General features: G+C 37.4%; 1 protein-coding gene across 1 annotated transcript in view; it reads left to right on the top strand.

The window, feature by feature from the left end:
- Positions 1-15777, top strand: part of LOC150081512 (calcium-activated chloride channel regulator 4-like) — a 34857-nt gene extending 19080 nt beyond the window's left edge. Inside the window, exons 7-14 of the mRNA XM_090380227.1 lie at positions 1979-2203; positions 2308-2634; positions 2984-3217; positions 9222-9350; positions 9455-9602; positions 9719-9871; positions 12959-13183; positions 15320-15777. Of these exons, the coding sequence (XP_090236353.1) occupies positions 1979-2203; positions 2308-2634; positions 2984-3217; positions 9222-9350; positions 9455-9602; positions 9719-9871; positions 12959-13183; positions 15320-15777 (1899 nt within the window). The remainder of the gene's footprint in view (positions 1-1978; positions 2204-2307; positions 2635-2983; positions 3218-9221; positions 9351-9454; positions 9603-9718; positions 9872-12958; positions 13184-15319) is intronic.
- The last annotated feature ends 2850 nt before the right edge of the window (positions 15778-18627 follow it).

Raw genomic sequence — 18627 nt, 5'->3', positions numbered from 1 at the left:
TTAGTGGAGTCGCCCAAGGTTCGGTGCTGAGTCATTGTTATTTCCTGTATTTATTAATGATATTGGTGAAGATATATCAGGCTTAATATCTAAGTTTGCAGATGATGCAAAGGTTGGTAGGGTGAGTAATCATAATAATTACGGTATGCTGCTGCAACAAGATCTAGAAAAATTAGGCAGATGGGCTGAGAAATAGCAATAGAAGTTTAACATTGAAAAACGAAAGTACTGCTTATGGGTAGCAGTAATCCCAGAGTTACGTACGAACTGCGTTGTAATACACTCACGGTAGTGGAGAATGAAAAAGACTGGGGGTAATTGTGTAGTCAGATATGAAGTTCTATGAGCAGTTGAGACAGGCTTCCAGGACAGCTAGGGTTTTGTCTATGCTATACAGGAATTTTGCTAGAAGGGGGAATAAGGAGGTGATTAAGAGATTGTACAAGGCAATGGTCAGGGCATATCTTGAGTACTGTATACAGGTCTGGAGGCATCATTTGAGAAAGAATGTAGATCTGCTGGAACGAGTACAGAGAAGGGCAAATAAATTGTTGAGGAGAACAAAGGGGTGCTCTTACTAAGAAAGGCTTTCATTCTGCAAATTGCAACGTCTGGAGCCTCGTAGCGAGTGATCTGATTGAGGTGTTTATGGCTTAGAATGGATTGAGAAAGTAAATGATAATGGCACTCTTTCTCTTTTTCTTGCTCAGAATACACACATGAGGGGACATAAATTCATATTGAAGAAGGATGTTGCAGGATAAATGTGCGGGAGGTTTCCTTCAGCCAGTGGGTGCGTGACTATTAGAACAAACTTCCAACTGTATTTATGGAAGTGGATAGCTTGAAATTCAAAGAACTACACAAATTATTGGAAGGAACGAACAGGTGAAATGGGAATTGTTTTTTTTTGTTTTTTTTTTTTTTTTTTTTTGCTGATGCCGTATAAGCTTGATTTCTTGAATAAATTTCCACTAGTAATACTGATACTTATCAGATTAAACAGCACTGGCCTTACGCCTATATCTTACTTTGAAAAAAAATACCTAGCTGGCATCCATTTTCACAACAAAAGTGAAGTCACTTCTGCAGGGACGAAATCCTGGAGGCCTAAGAGAAAACTGTCTTCGCAGCTGGAATCAACGCATTTCAGCATCGATGGCAAAAGCATATCGACTCCAAATATTCAGGCTGCGAACTTTTCAAATGCCCTCGTATGTCATCATCATCACTTGCAGATATTTCAATAAAATTTTGAGTGGATATCAATAAGTGAACAATTCATAAATCAAAAGCGCCGTGAGCGTTTATATCATATCACGGAAGAATAATTATGAAAATATGAAACGCATGAAAATACTCCTCTTATGAAATTTTCTATATACCGTATGCCAGGATATAAGCCTTTTTGTAGATCCAGCAAACTCTGAAGCATGTTGCCGTGAGGCCTCTAAGAAGACAAATATGGTCACGTTTAGTAGAAGTGACACAAGGGCATACCTGGACAGGCCTTTGTGTTTTGGGACTAGTTTAACTAGTTTCATAATTAGCTTATAACGTTACGTCACATTCAACCACCTGGCCACTTACGCTTCACGTTGTTCTGTCTTCATGCTTTATTTTTCTCTACATCTCAAAGAATCATTTGGACAGTGTCTCTGTAACATTTTTACAGACACGGCCATATAGAAATCTGATTGTCGGATATACATATTGTAATAGGTCATGCATTACTTTGTTTTGTTTAATAAAATGACGAATATTTAATTCTAATGTATTTGCGTGCGTTTTTGTGTTTGTTTTTACCTTTTGAGTACCAGTATAGAAGTAAAGTGAAGAAAACAATTTCTTTATTAAAATATTTTTTATAAAAATTATAAGTGAGCTTCGAATATGAAGACTATTTTTTAACTTTTTTTTTTTTTTTTTTTGCATAGTAATTTGTTCTAATGAAGTGAATTAATGATCTTATTTTCAGAACAGACTACTGATGCTGAACAGAGCTATTGCCAAGTTTATTTTGTATGATTTGCCAATAGACACTGAGTTGGGTCTAGTTATCACGGATGAAGAAGGAATGGAAATTTCCCCTTTAGAGGCACTCCACAATAGCATTGTTAGATCAAAGTTAGTCCAAAGGCTTTCTGGTCTTTATCAGAACACCGTACACTGCACAGGCTGTGCAGTGGAGGAGGCTGTGAAGGTGGGTTTGTCAGCTGAGATCAAAGTTGTGTCAGTCATTGTTCTCTTGAAGATCATAATGATCAATTCCTTACGTTATTATTTTATTTTTTCCTGTTTTTCCAGCTTCTCTCTGGTAACTCTTCTGAATTGACGTCCGGTGGAACAATTATTCTTGTGACTTCCGAAAATATATCGATGCACTGTGCAAAGAAAATAACATCCCTTTTAAGTGAGAAAAACATTCGCCTTTTTTTGATAATATTTGCGGACGACGAATCAACTGCATTGCATGGGCTCACCTTAGCCACAGAAACGGCTAAGAAGGTATTTTATATAGCGGAAGACTTTGACATAAGAGAGTCGTTTGTACACTCCACTAGTCTATTAGGAGATGCGTTCAGGCAGGTGGCAGCAGGTTATTCGTGGTCAAGGGAAACAGATCCAATTTTGGTAAGTATTATTGAATTAGCAGGCTTGTATTAACAATTAAAATATATTATTGCACAAAACTGCATTTAAATTCGTTGAGGAGAAGACTCTTCTTATAACAGTGTTATAGTATAGCCTTACCTGCCGCCCTTGTGGAAAATTATGGAGTAACCCCATAACAATGTGTAATAGTTAAAACAGTCTTCACTGTTTGAGTATTGAGTTGGTAATTCTAGAATCTTCTTTGTGGAGAAATTCCCAACACCATGCGCAATAGTCAAACAGCAGCATTCAAAACATTTAGCATTTTCCTGAACTAATTAGGAATCGTGTCCCAAATTTGTTTGTTATTGTCCTTTTATCTTTTCAGGTGATCCAGAAGGTGGTTCCGCCAAACAAAAGGAATATCTCTCTCGAGTTTTTTGTGGATCGAGGCGTGGCGCGTTTAGAGATATTTCTTATTGCCCCTGACGGTAGTGCATCATGCCAGTTGCCTTTAAAAAAGACACTGATGAAGTTGGAACATGAAAATTCGCCTATTTCTCCCGAAGTCCTTATGGAAAGCGATATATGTGCGTTCCTGCTACGAGTACAAGATCCTCCAGTAAGTCTCACTGATGACACTTTTAGAGGAATTTTTATTTTTAGCTTTTGATAGTGCCAATATTAAAAATGAGTGATAGGCCAAAATATCTGAAACGTCAGCAGTCATAAAGTATGCATATAAAAATAAAAAATCGTCCACCTCACCTAATTCTGAATCATGTTCTTCAAAGCACTCCCCTCAAGACTTAAATACTTAGCACTACGACTCTACCTTTATTAGAAACACGTCCGAAATTAATTTTTCGTAACACTGTCATGAATCTCCTGCGATTTATGCAGGAGATTCATGACACACCAAGACATTATTAATTCTTTTTCTAGATCCTCCCGTAGGTTTCATCTTTCGAAAAAAGGAATGTTTGAGGGAGAAAGGTTTTGAGAGTAAGTGGGGTGGCAGGCCACATTCTTGACCAGAAACTGTCGGATGGACAGGGCAGTGTGAGTGGCACTTGAATCTTGGAGACCACACAAACATTTGCGCTTTTGACAGACCCTCATTAAGAGGGCATAATATTTGTGTTTCTGGTGCAGGAAACAAAATTCTATGCAAACTTGACTGACGCAATACAGAATAGCGTAAGATGATTACCGCAAAAACATACACCATCACTACCTATCCAAGAAAAATTATTATAATTATCGACAGCGGTGTTACGTGAAAGGCTTTCCTTTCAGTTTGTGATGTCATCACTATAATTAATAATAGATAAAATGGATAGGAGTGAACAGAAGCTATTAAAATTGACCTGTGACTGTAGGCCAGTGATCAGTATATAACAGCCGAGCGGATAAAATAAGGCCACAACTTTTGTCCGTGAATGCACGTTCTTGAGAAATTCGCGAATACACGAATTATGTGACGGCAATGTTTTGGGCCAGATTTGCAACCAAGTCATCTCGTTCTGGCCACTGCTATGGCTTTCTGTGCCATGTGAGTTATTAATATGTTTCTCAAAAAGCGCTTCTCCTAGTTGCGTCTCATATATGAACGTGTCCATTTTATGATTAAAAGATCAATGTCTATAAATCTTTTGCCAGTCCTCCGTGAAACCGACTAACTCAGCCACGGATCATAAAAAGCTCATTAAAGTTCCTCGCGTCATTGACGGGATTCGAACCCGGGCCTTTACCACCTGGTGTGAGGAGGACGGTGACGATACCACTGTGCTACCCGCGCAGATGACCAGCTAACTCAGTCATATGAAAAAAGCTCATAAAAATTCCTCGTGTCACTGAAGGGATTCGACCTCGGCGTTTTCCACCCGGTGTGAGAATGCTCGCGAGGGCAACGGTACAGTTATTTCGCCACTTCTCACTAGTTTGGAAAGGTCTGGGTTCGAACCCAGACTGTTAGTTTGCAGAAGTTGTTTTTGTCAGAAGCTTGCAACAGACAGCATTTGCGTTTTGTCCACCGCTGCAAAGCAAACCGCATCATTCCTAGAGGATTCAGGTACGAAGAAAGAGCCGTTTTCTTATGATCGTATGGGACGTGCCTGCTTTAATTTTGGTTTGAGAACTGTAGGAATTTGGATGGGCAGTGTGAAGAAAAAGCATTTACTATTAAGAAAAAAATGGAATCAATGAAGAACTAGTTAACTGGATTTATCGCAAAGCCAGTAATAATGGAGATAAGAGCAGAAACATATCTTTGAAAAGCTAGTTTATATTCTGTTTAGTAAACAAGATCCAAAAATAGCGCATCTCAATATCATTGAATTATCCCAGTATTCAAAATTTTTCTGTGTACGAAATTAGACATTTTTCAGGTTTTTTATTCAACTATTTCTTTTCTCGCCAGTAGAGTTAAACCGAACTCAGTACTAAGATGAGAGGTACAATAATAATAAGTCAAAACTCCATTAAAACAGTAATGACAATGCGAACTCAGATATAATCTAAATTGTTCTATCTCAGTGATAAAACTGGTTACCAGACAGAAATGAAGGTGAAAAGATATCAATAAATCGGGAATGCAGAATAAAAAGAAAGATAATTAACAGCATAAAAATAATCTGCAATCATTACATCAAATATGAATTGTAAATATCATATAATGAGATAAGTAATGTATAAGTTAAAATTTTCAGAAATAAATAGAAGTCCGTGGTAAGATCAGGTGATTTACAATAGATACAGTCCAAAATGTATTATGTATAAACGCATTAGATTCATGTGATTATGCAATTTCGTGATAAAAATAAAATCATATGACGTGGTCCTCAATAGACAAATTAAATCATAAAAATATACTGTGCTTTGATACGGCGACCAGACTATATCAGAGTATTAATGTATGGGTAAAGGTAGTTTTTTTAAATACAATTTAACACACCTATAAACAAGGGAAATAATCGACTGTATGATTAAATCAATTATTAATTTTAGTGAAAAAGAAAATCGCTGCAGAGTAAACGGCTTTTCTATATGGGAAAATTGTTTATTTTAGTTAATAAGTATTCTTTACAGCAGTGCTAGCTAATAAAAGTACGGGGAAAGCTCTTACTTTTGCATTTGGGAAGAATTATGACTTGTTTTCAGTATTTATTTATATATTTTTTTCATAATCTATATTCTACACTAGAGGCGCCAGATTCTGCCAAGATGGCCTTAAGGGTTAAAAGTTGATATAATCACGTTAATATGATTATATAAAGTTGACTACGGATGTTTTATGACAATGTTGTGAGTATGCTATTCAAGTTATGAAGGGGAAAAAAAAGAAGAAGAAAAAAGGTTAGATCAGCATTCTTTCAAAGTTGGTGGACCGAGTGCACCCCGGGTGGGTGTCGAATTTACTTTGGTATGGAGGAGATTTTGGTGGCAGCTGTGGATTTTTAAAATCAGAGGGTTTATGTGTAACCAGACTACTTTCTGTAATTTTATAAAAAATAAGCTGATAACACCACCTCATAGAATCGTGGTTAATACTTATTTCAGCTGCAAGATTAGCTTCTTCGGGGTTCTCGCCTAGTGGCATCCGTAACATATTGACTCTGATCGTTTCTTTAACCCCAAGCCGATTAGGCTGTGATGGATAAATAAATTTTCTATCTATACTAAAGGGCATCCACATAGGGTCAGATGAACATACAAGACAGAGAATACAAGAACATTACTATATTTAGCGGTCATGTGGACTCGAAATGCTTTAGCAAGGACCGTATTCAGACCTGGCGAGCAGAACCTGGAGGATTATCATTAGTTGAGGCATATGATGCAAGAAAGCAAGCTTATAGAGCATCAGCCAAAAAAAAAAAAAAAAAAAAAATCCTTCCCATTTCACCCATTCGGTCACTCCAAATGTTTGTCTAGTTCAGCCTTAAATTTATTTAAGCTATCAACTTCCACAACAACAGATGGAAGTCTGTTCCAGCAATCAACTACCAGCTGGCTTAGTCTACTGCCTAAAGTTCAAGCGCCAACAAGCCCAAAAGATTTCAGACCAATACCTTCCTCAAACTCCTTGAAAAGGTACTCCTTCCAGCAGTGAACAAATAGCTGATGCCAGAGAAACAGTTCCACTTCGCAGTCACAAATAGATCCACCATAACAAACCTCATGGCGGCACAGACATCAATTTTTCAGGCCTTCGAAACTAAATCCGAATTAGCTATTGTGTACGCCAATATCGAAGCTGCTTTTGATAGCTTATACATCAGAGCCCATCTCAGCCTTCTGCAATTCTTCGTCAGGATAAAGGGAATCTACTAGCTTTCTTCACCGCTTTATTGAGGAATAGAAGTGTCCACCTCACAATGAAGAAGACCCACTTTACAAGGAAAATCAATTCAGGAGTCCCACAAGGTGGCGTCCTGTCTGGCCTCCTTTTCTCAGCCATTCTAGTTCCGTTCATGCGTCCCCGTGATGATGCTTTAATATATGCTGATGATATAAAGTTCCTTACCTTAATCCCACCGTCTGCAAAGGCAATTACGTCTTCAATCACTGAGAACTTGACCGCTCTTTCAACTTACTTGAAAATGTTTGGGTTAAACGCTAATCCTTCAAAATCTGCAATAATGATTTACTCACTTTCATCCACTTCTGGCACTTTCATCCCAGTGGTTACCTGCTATAAGAACCTTGGTGTCAATTTTGATCCGAAGCTGAGATTCGATGCGCACCCAGAATACCTCCGGAAGCGATTTAACACCCTACGATAGAGAGCGAAGCACTTACTTCATTCCATCGATGCCGCAACCACTACCAGATACCTTTACACCACTGTTTATCCGGTTATTTTATACACTGCTGAAATTTGGGCATCTGCGTCGCCCTCACTTCAAAAACCGGTGTTCGCGTATGAATACTGGACCCTGAAATGGGCCACAAATAAGCATCGCCGACCCCCTCAACTGAGAACAACTGACATGGCTGAGCAGCTAAATGTACCCAGGCTCCCTAAGTTAATTGACAGCAGGCGTTTAATGACTCTACAATAAAAATGTAGACAGGAGTGATAAACGCCCCAAAATTCTGGGATTTCTGTTAGTGGCACAATCCACTGCCATCCATGAGGTCAGAGCCCACACTAATCCTCAAATACAACCGGCTAAAGCTGTGTAATCGTTTCCTACATGCCCAGGCACTCCCCAAAATTCAGGCACTGCTCCGTCTTGGAATTAGCCTGCAGAAAATGGTTACCGACTACAAACAACTTCGCATTCTCCTCGAGTGGATCGAATCTGTTGAACTGGGATAAACTCTTCCAAATTGTGTTACGACGTTCAGTTCTGTTTCTGTTATATTTTTCTATTTGTTATAATTTCAATTTACATGTTTTTATTTTGTGTAACTTATAATATCCCATGTAACTATTAATTTTACCACACTAATTAATGTAAAAGGGAGTAAAAGCCAATTTAATCACAGGTATCATTCCTTAATGTAAAACTCCTGGCCATGTCGCCATGATGAGAACTATTGTTTCTAGTACTTGTACCGTACTTAGCAGCAATAAAGAAGTTTATTTAAATAGTGCATCGCGTAAACTACTCGGCTACCTTATCATATAGATTTTACTTCGTAAATACAGATGAAGTACATGAAAATTTGGGTATGATATGCATGCTCTTGAAGCAAAATTCCCGATCATTAATTTGAAAATTTAGGATTTAATAGATACGTGGCTGAAGTCATTTAAATATAAGAGACATTTATGGGGACGTTTATAGGTGAGATCTGGTGATTTATAGTCCAAAATGTATGATGTATAAACGCATTCTGTCCCTAATAAGGTTATATCTACGGAAACGGTTGTGCTTCAATTATTAAAATATTCCTCTTACAGAAATAATTAGGAAGATACATCTGCACCTGCAGCTAACATTAGTGCAAAGAAAGATGGGAAAAATGATGATTATGACATTTTCGGAATTATCCTTCACTTAATCCAACTAATAGCTGGGTTCTTTACTAAATGAGAAACTAATAAAAAATAAATGTGTTTATTACATCCATATACTATGCATTTCTGTTAATTTTTAAGAAAGTGAAGACTGGCTTTACTAAGAATACGAGTTCCTAATAAAGCAGTTAGCCCATAAATGTTATATATACTTTTAAAAATATTAAAAATTTGTTTTTTAAAAAAATTTGCTGTTGTCAGCTCAAAGAAGGTAACATGGACAAACTATAATGCTTTTGGTTGAGTAGAAAACATTTAGTAAAACACCAAACTTTAGGATGGCCTTGTTTGGTGCAGGTACCATATGAGTAAAACTATAAATAATTGTAGTATCCCAGAATAAGCTGACTAAACAAATTGCAGCTTTGCTATAGCTTAAGCCACTGGATGTAATCATTGAAACAAATTGAAAAATTTAACTCATTTATAAATATGCTTCAATTTGTTCGTTTAGCAATATAAATAAATCTAAACGTTATCCACTAGGAAAAACATTGTTTCGGAATGGGGGAGCCGAAGTCCATCATGTCACACTTGTATATTTAACATTTTATCGACTGATAAAAGCCTCTTTACAAAACAGTTTCTTTTTCAGGAAGGAAAATGGTCCTTCACAACTCAGAAACTGCAACGGGACCTTGTCCTCGTCAGCGTGACTGAAATCAGCAAAAGCGAAGAGCTATTGATATCCTCTAGAGTATGGACTAATGCTGAGAAGGATCAGGTGAGGAAACGTTTGAAATGTTATTCGAATGACGTCATCCAAGATGGTGCTTCGAGTTACACTATGGGTCCCGACAGGGAGTAAAATCCTTTGTCATTTTTTAGGTAGATCTCTTAGAACGTCCCCTTATCATATACGGAGAAGTGAGGAAAGGAGTTAATCCTGTTGTTGGTGCGAACGTTACAGCGGTAATTTATCACCCCGATCCTCAGCAGGTGTCAATTTTTCAGCTTCTAGACAATGGACTTGGAGGTGAGTTCGTTTAGCCATTGCCAGGATTTTTTATTGTAATTTCTTAATCATCTTTTAGGATTACTACAAGTTAAGCATAGGGTGTTCCCAAAGTGATTTTTTGTTATTTTTTACAGGTCCTGATATCACTGCTAATGATGGGATTTATAGTCGCTACTTCACAAACTTTTCCACGTCTGGAAACTACATTCTTATGATGATCGTAGAAGGCAGGAATCAAGGAGCCACCATCATAACACGTAGCAAGCACGAGGTGGAGTCAAACTACTGTAAGTTTAGCAAAAAACGTGTTTCAATATTATTGCAATGCAGAAATGTAAATGTTTGTGCATGGCTAGCAATCGTTACAGCAATAATTTTAAAGCAGTAGACAAAAGATTATATTTTAAAGACAAAATTTACTTCATATATATTGGTGTTATGTAAAATATTTACTGAATTGAAATACTGTACAAATAGCCTTTTAAAATAATAATAATAATAACCAGCTATCCACCATGCTAAAGAGTAGCAAGTATACGGATATAACCTCAAAGAAGGAAGGAAGAACCTCTACACCCTCACCCACCTGATGTACATGGATGACATCAAGCTCTACGCGGGAACCGAGAAGAACCTCCAGCAACTACTCCAGATCACCGAAGAATTCAGCAATGATATTAGGATGGATTTTGGTCTAGGCAAATGCAAGACCCACGGAATGCACCAGGGAAAATTAGTCAACCGAAACTACCAGCTGCAGACTGGTAAAGAGATCGAAGCCATGGCAGAGGGAGAGGCATACAAATACTTGGGGATGATGCAGGCTCAGCAGTTACAGCACAAGGAAATTACGCCTGCCTGACCGAAAAATACCATCAGAGACTCAGAAGCCTGCTGAAAGCAAAGCTGAACGGAGGGAACACAGTTAAAGCCATAAACACCTATGCAGTCCCAGTGCTCACATACTCCTTCGGGATCATAGATTGGACTAAAACCGAGCTGGAGGATATCATTAGAAAGACAAGGACAATGATGACCAAGAGCCGTTAACACCACCCGAAATCTGCCGTGGAGAGACTGACAATTGCCCGGAAAGAAGGAGGAAGGGGCCTGACATACCTCATTGAGCAACAGAAGACAGCGATAGTTAACCGGAAGGATTACTTCCAGAAACAAACAGAAGCATTCTAGCAGGCCATAAGGAAGATAGACAAGCGGTATGCTCCACTCACAACCTAAGCGAGGAGTCTCCCCCAACCAGGAGGCACAAATGAAGCTAGAAAGATGGGCAGAGAAGATATTCCATGGCAGACACTACAATAATCTCCATCAAGATCACATAGATAAAACTGCTTCCAATGCATGGCTCACGAGCGGGATGCTCTTCCCCGAGACTGAAGGATTCATGCTCGCCATCCAAGACCAGGTGATCAACACCAGGAACTATAAAAAATACATCGCCAAGGAGTCCGGAGTGTTCGATGACACATGTCAACGATGCCACCTGGCCTCAGAAACGAACCAACACATCACCGAGGGATGCAAGGTGATCACCCAGACTGAGTACACTCATAGACACGACCAGGCAGCCAGGATGATACAGAAGAAGCTAGCAAGGAAATACCAGTTGATCGAAGAAAGTGTACCGTACTAAAAGTACGAACCCCAGGCAGTACTAGAGACCCCAACCCACAAGCTGTACTGGGACCGCGCCATAATAACGGATAGGACAATCCCGCACAACAGACCGGACATAAACCTTGTGGACAAGAAGGAAATTGCTACCTATCTGCTTGACATAGCGGTATCCAATACTGGCAACCTGCAGAAAACCATGGGGAAAAATCAGAAAGTACACGAACCTAAGACAGGAGATCAAAGAGATGTGGCATATGCAACAAGTAACGACCACCCCGATCATCGTGTCAACCACAGGTAAGGTGCCAAAGACCCTACATAGCAGCCTAGCAACAATAGGTCTCCCAGAGAACACCTACAAGAAACTCCAGAAAGTCGCAATCCTGAACACCTGTAGGATAGTCAGAGAGTTCCTCGACCAACAGTAACACCAGACATAACAACAACCACCCTGTGTACTTGGTAGCAATACCCGTCACGAGGCGGACCCTCAATCAGGGAGAAATAATATAAGAGCAATAATAATAATGCAGTACACAATAACGCAAAAAAAGTCGAATTCCATATTTTTTACTTAAGAACAGGTACGTAACTGCATCTGAAAAGAAGAGCGCGTAAGCTATCGACCACAGGTGTTTAAAAAAATATATCTAATTAAAAAAAAAAAAGGTGCTTCAGACCCTGGAAGCCAGAATTGTCGCTTCGCTTTTGTCCTAATCAATTGTAGGCTCCGTTTGTTCTGTGAACCCTACAAACACGTATCAGTCATGGCCCTGCATTTGAAGTCCGCACTTTACGAATATATGACCAGGTAGATAAACAAATACTTCATATCCAGTGGTCTTTCTCAGTGTCATCTATTGGATGTAAGAGGAAATCAGTGATCTATTTATTTTGACTACCCGAGGTTTTATAGTTGGGTTGTTTAGAATCAAATAACAGAGTGGCTAACCAAAACAGGCAATTAGACTGTGAGAGAATATGATAATATCGAAAAGAAGAGGAAGGAGAATTGTATCTATATTATATTCAGATTACTAGTCATCAAATATTACAGATTTATAAAAAAAAATTGATATAAAATACTAATTTGCCTCATATACTTAACCACTCTTTTGACACACGACAAGATCTATTCATCTGGACTGCATCAAGCTTAAGCCCCATTCAACAAATGGAACCGTAAACGCAGCATCCTTAAATCTCTTTAACAAGAAAATTACTGAATACACTGTCAGTTAAAAGAAAATTTTAAAACCGATTAATATAAAATGAAAAATTATTGTAATGTGTATCTACTCTACTACTCTGCTGAGAATCAATGTGAAATTAAACAGATTTAATAATAATAGCAGTAGAGGTTCTAATATTTTTGCGAACAATTTCAGTACTGTACTGACTTTTACTTACTTTAATCCTCAGGTGTTGGTAGTGTGATAATTTAATGTATTTTTAAACTATATTATCAGTTTAGCGTAAGTTTGATCTCTGCAACTATTTTGCAGAGATCAAACTGATGTATATACACACACATGTACATTTTGATGTAAACAGATGCAAGTTTTCACTTTTTCTTTACGATTAATTTCTTTATTTATCAATGAGTAATTTACTTAGGAGAATATAGAAAACGTAGTATTGTAAGAAATACAAAACTGTATTGCATTATCTGCATCCTTTTTTTAGGAATTGAATCCTGTAGGATACTTGCGTAAATAAAATAATGTTTTCCTTAGATCGATCTTGCTGCGGCAGTTTTATACCAACTGACAACTCTGTGCCTGCTGGAAATTTCAATCGAGTGGTGTCGCATGGCAGTTTCTATGTGGCAGAAGTTGCACAGAAAGACATTTTTCCTCCAAACCAGATCCTCGATCTTCGTATAACAACCTACGACTTAAACATAAGTACTTATACCTTTCAGTGGACAGCCCCAGGCGACAACTACGACTGCGGTAGAGGTAAGCTTCTCTTTCTTTAAATCTCTCTCTCTCTCCCTCTCTCTCGTTATAGTATCAGAACAACAGACAGATGGCGCTTGATACACTTTATTCGATAAACCGGTAAGCTTTAAAAGGTCACACAGTTGCTCACGTGCTCTGAAACACGTCATCGGCTAACTGACACGGGGTTCTTCCCTGGTGAGGAGTATATGTTGCGAAATGATGCAATATTTCCGAAAACCACGCTCTGAATCAGTTTCCACTGATCCTTTCTCTTTCGAAATGAAACAAGAAAAGGCTTTACTAAGTAAGCAAAAAGCTATATTGAACATTAACAGCAGAGTCCATCAGCCTCTCCTTCAAGGCAGATGAGAGTCTAAAGCTCACAGAACAGGTGTCACGTTCAATAAATGACAAATTTATTTCAATAAAATGCTCTGAATAAATGCAGACACTGTCTCTGCACAGCACGTTGAGATTATTCTGGATACGCCCTGAAATTCCTGGAAGCAAAAGCATGAAATATGTTGTTGCAAAAATAGAAATAAATCATTTCCTTGAAAGAAGTGTGCAGAAACACCTTAGCTCTGCTTAAAGAATAGGACATCAATGGAACAGCGTACAGCAAATTGAAGTGCGCATAATGGGAGTTCGAGCCAGAACGTCCGGCGGAAATATACGGCAGGTAAACACCAAAATTGTGCGACTGTCAATAGATGCCAATGACACTGGAAGAATGGGGGAACGAAACTTCGAGCTTTAGCCATTGGCATCCAAGTTAGGGATGCTGAGCTGAATGGGTTTAGGATTATGCGCCGAGGCAACTGAGGCTACGAGACGCCACTTCATAATGTTTGGAAATGTTGTTCTATGGTGGATTTCTTGTTTTTCGGGATGAAAATCATAAATTTCCGGGCTGAAAACCCATGTAATAGCGCCAAGTTAGGGAACAACAAATCTGTTAAGTGAACGGAACGCGCTGGACCTAGGATGTGTTAGAGATGGCACAGAGGAGGTAGTTTATAGACATAGAGCGCTCCAGTCAGGCGGACAGCACTACGGGAAGAGAGCTGCCCACGTGATGAAGAGAGGAGTAAGCTATACCACGACGAAAACATGACAATGAAACGGGCAGCCTATGAAAAGCAGATAATGACCGTAAGGAGAGAAGAAGCCTGTTGAATGGTACGCGCTTCTTTATTTAACTTTTTTTTTTTTAATCCCAGAATAACCAGAAAATGACTTTTGGCAAGGAGTAAAAGAAACTAGTTCAATAGATGGTTCATACCAGCGGTTTTGTGAGAACCACTGGCACCGCCCGACAAACACACTATGGCTCATACCAACAATAGAACAAAAGGTGCGGTGGTGACTTTAATTGTAAACATCTCAAACATCGAGTTCAGCACTCTCAAATGCAATGATCTGTCTTATATTTTCACAATGTTCCTTGTTCAACTTACACAATACAAACACATTTACGAAATTCGATTAACAGTGAAAACTGCTTGAAGTGTTGGCAAACTCTGATCACCTTTGTTTTCCCATCTTACTTAAGCACTGGAGAAAAAGGTATCACCTAAGTGTCAGGCTCAGTAGCGATAAGTGTGTCAGCCACGACGACTAATGTGCGCTCTCTCTCTCTGTTGCTACTTTTAATTTTGTCTTGAATTAGTATCTCAAAAATACGCTTTCATGTATAATCAAAGGCTTAAGAAATAATACGCAACTCTTTTTTTTTTTTTTTTTGAGGAAATAATTCAATTATTAGTTAAAAATGTCTATCGGAAAACGATTTCTTCTAAAGCCTGACTATTCTACTAATTTTGTCTTCATAACCTCATGTGACTGTTTCCCTTTTTTATATGCAGAGTAATTCAAATGTGATTAAATAACACTTAAATATTTAATACGATAATGTCCTTTCTCTTAACAAAATTAATTTCTTCTTGCAGTAGATCACTCCCAGTTTCTTCTTTTGAGATGAAAATTATTAACTTTAGAAACCAGAGCCACATATGGTTGTTTTTGTAACCCGTATAAATGAAACAAATCGCATCAAACCCATTTAAGTAATGCTATAAAGAAATAAGGAATCAAGCATAGTTATAAAATGAAATTAGTAGATTCTGCATTCATCAATTTATTTTGCAGCAACCGAATACCAACTAAAGAGGTTCCGAGATCGGACCAATCTTCGTCTCCGATTCAATGACACTGGATATCTAATCACCTCTCTTGACACGGAGGTTCATCTCTCACCGTCAGAATATGGCTCTCTAGAAGAAGTTACAGTCGTGATGAATCCCAACCTCAGAAGTGGATCGTATTTTTTTGGTATTCGAGCAGTTGATGACGTCGGGAACTACGGCGAGGTATCCAACGCGGTAGAGGTGTTGTGGACCAATCCTCACGATAAATATACGATTATTTATACACAAAAACCACCTGATCCAAACGATTCCAAAAGCGCCAAAGTTTTCTCAATAGGCGATAAGTTAGCAATCATTTTAGGTTCAATATTTGCTGTGTTGGTGTGCGTAATTATTGTTGTTGTGTTTGTGCTGGTGCGTCAAAGGCGGAGAAGGTATTATGCTTACGATGAAGAATAAAACAAAGTGGTCGATTTACAGCGATGATGAGCACGTTGAACTTATTTGTTAATGGTGTTTTAATACTGTTTCTAATAATGGATATCACCACCAAAAATATATATTACTTTAAAAAATATTTTGTATAAAAATATTTATTTTTTATTTGTACTTTAATTTCTACTAGATGGCGGTCGTATCTCAAAATAACAATCGTTCAAATTTTTTTCATAACTGAACTGCTACCCGTTATCCATTTTCATACTTCAGTCTTTCTTTTTCTTACATCTCTATTTTCTTCCTTCACAGATAGGCTATTTTACAATGCCCAGTTGTATGGGTCTTTTAATCAATGAGTCAAGTGTGCACATTTGAAGCAGTAACTTAAATACAGTACTCATTTATGACTTTTCACCTCTAAAATTTCTTTTCTATCTACTCTAGTGTTTCTTTTTTGTTTTTTATCTTTTTAAAAATGTTAGTTACATTTACCGTTGGTAGCAACATGATTATCATCGTATTTCATTCCAGACCTCTGCAAAGAGCTATTATGGTTAAATAATCGCATTTCTGGTATTTTTTTCACTCAGTATTTTTTATTATCTCACTTATATAGAAGGGTTTTCTTTATTAAAGTCAAGTCATTAACAACTTCTAGGAATTCCGTACATAATGCATAAATCATTTGGGCAAACTGTATATATCGGTTTTTGTATTTTTTATTTTACTTATTAAGTTTATAATTACAAAATATTTAATACGCACAGCATTCAATACTGTTTGATACTTTTTGAAATTATAAAATTGCCGTCTAATTGCGCTTTGAGTAAAATCAAAACAAGACATTCCGCATTAAAATAATTGATTAAACGAGGATTTTCGCACAATCGGGAATGCTGCATTTTACAAAATAAAAAAAAAAACTTACTGAATGTCCCATATAAAATCATACAATACCCTAGCTTGTCATACCTGATAGAAGAATGTCTGTGACAACCCTCAAGGACCAAAGGGTTTGTTGTTACTCAGAAAACAAATGTAAAAATATTTATATAAATAAAGTTTTAAACAAATATTCAACTTCGTCTTTTTATTTTCAGACGAATAGGACATTTTTGTCCTCAGAAAATAATAATACCAAAGCATTACACAACAGTGTCACTTTTTTTTTTTTTTTTAAATAACTTGTTCGTGTCGAATATTCTTTTATAATCATAAAAAGCTTAATAGTAAATACTATAATAGCAATACAATTTCTAAAAATTTTTAAATTGTTCTACCGAACTGGATAGGTAATACCACTTGCTTTATTCTCTTTATAGGCAAAAACTGTAAACAGTTCATATAAATTGTAATTTCTAATAATTGTGAAAGAAAGTATAAATTCCGTAAGAGTCATCAGATGGCAGCACTAACTACACTGAACATTCGATCATCACATGAGACTGCCACAGCTGCTAACCAGATATTTAATGAAAGATAATTTTAACAAATCATTTAAGTTTCACTGATGGATGATTGTAAATTAGCAACTGAGTTCTAGGTTGTTAATGGACTATAGCATCAATAACCTCCAGTTTTACAAAACTATGTTTGGAGATACCCTTTCATAGCAACAGTGAAAATTTCAGTGCATTTTGTATTGCTTCTACATCCACTTAGGAAGGGCAGTGCAAATGGGGAGGGGGTCTGCATTTGATGCGCAGCACCAGGGCCCCAATCGAGGGAGCCATGAAAGTATCAACATAAATAAACGAGGCCACTTAGCTCATTTTGCATCCGGACCCTCAAGTACCTTTGCACGGCCCTGCATTTGGGGATACGCCATCGTGGGTTCGGCCTGATCCTAACGAGTCCTTTATAAGATTTTTGATCTGTTGAAGCCCATTATTACCTACCTATATGGGGTGTTAGAGGCTGACAGTTTGGGGAAATTCCATGGTCAGCTGGATTACCTACGGGAGGAGGGAAAAGCATAGGTTGTCTATTTCCTTTTCTTTTATTAATTATTTATATATTTTTTAATTTTCTTCTTATTATTATTTTCTTCTTTTTTTGGCTGATACAGCATTAGGCATAGGCTTCCTTGCACCATGTGGCCATTGCTAATACTAATACTAATTAGGACAATAGGTTATGTGGCATGAGCCGTTAGTCTCCAGCCCTTTATTAGCCATATTAGCAATTATTTCACTGTTATCTGATTGGCAGTACACTACTAGGTCCCCCTCCCTCTCCCCCATATCAAATATTACAAAAGTAATTATATCAAGTTCTAATCGTAAATATGAATATAGCTCATGTTCTGATTTCATTATTACATTGAGGAAGATTAGCGCTTAGATTAAATACATTTTATTTTAACCAGCATTAAGATTTTAAAGGGTACAAACAATATAATAGAAATTTGGACTTTTCACTCTAAATTTTTTTTAAAGCTCAATGAATTTAGACCACGGGGTCTCATACTATAAAACATTATCTTTTAGATAGATCATAACCCGAGGACCACTTAGTGCACACATATTGTGGAAGAATTAGTATCAGTATTAATATTAGCAATGGCCACATGGTGCAAGGAAGCCTATGGCTTATGCTGCACCAGCCAAAAAAATAATAATAATATTAATAATAATAAGAAAATAAAAAAATAATAATAATATTAATAATAATAAGAAAATAAAATAATAATAATTAATAAGAGAAAAGGAAATGGAAAACCTATGCATTTCCCTCCTCTCGTAGATAATTATCCAACTGACCTTTGAATTTCCCCAAACTGTCAGCCTCTACCACCCATGTAGGTAACTTCCAGTAATTTATAACTCGCTGGCTAAAATAAAACTTCCTGCAATCCAGTCTAAACATCTT

The sequence above is a fragment of the Mastigoproctus giganteus genome, chromosome 8, assembly GCF_048544385.1.
Source record: "Mastigoproctus giganteus isolate SK-2022 chromosome 8, ASM4854438v1, whole genome shotgun sequence".
Lineage (NCBI taxonomy): Eukaryota > Metazoa > Arthropoda > Arachnida > Uropygi > Thelyphonidae > Mastigoproctus > Mastigoproctus giganteus.
This window is presented reverse-complemented; position numbering and strand designations above follow the sequence as displayed.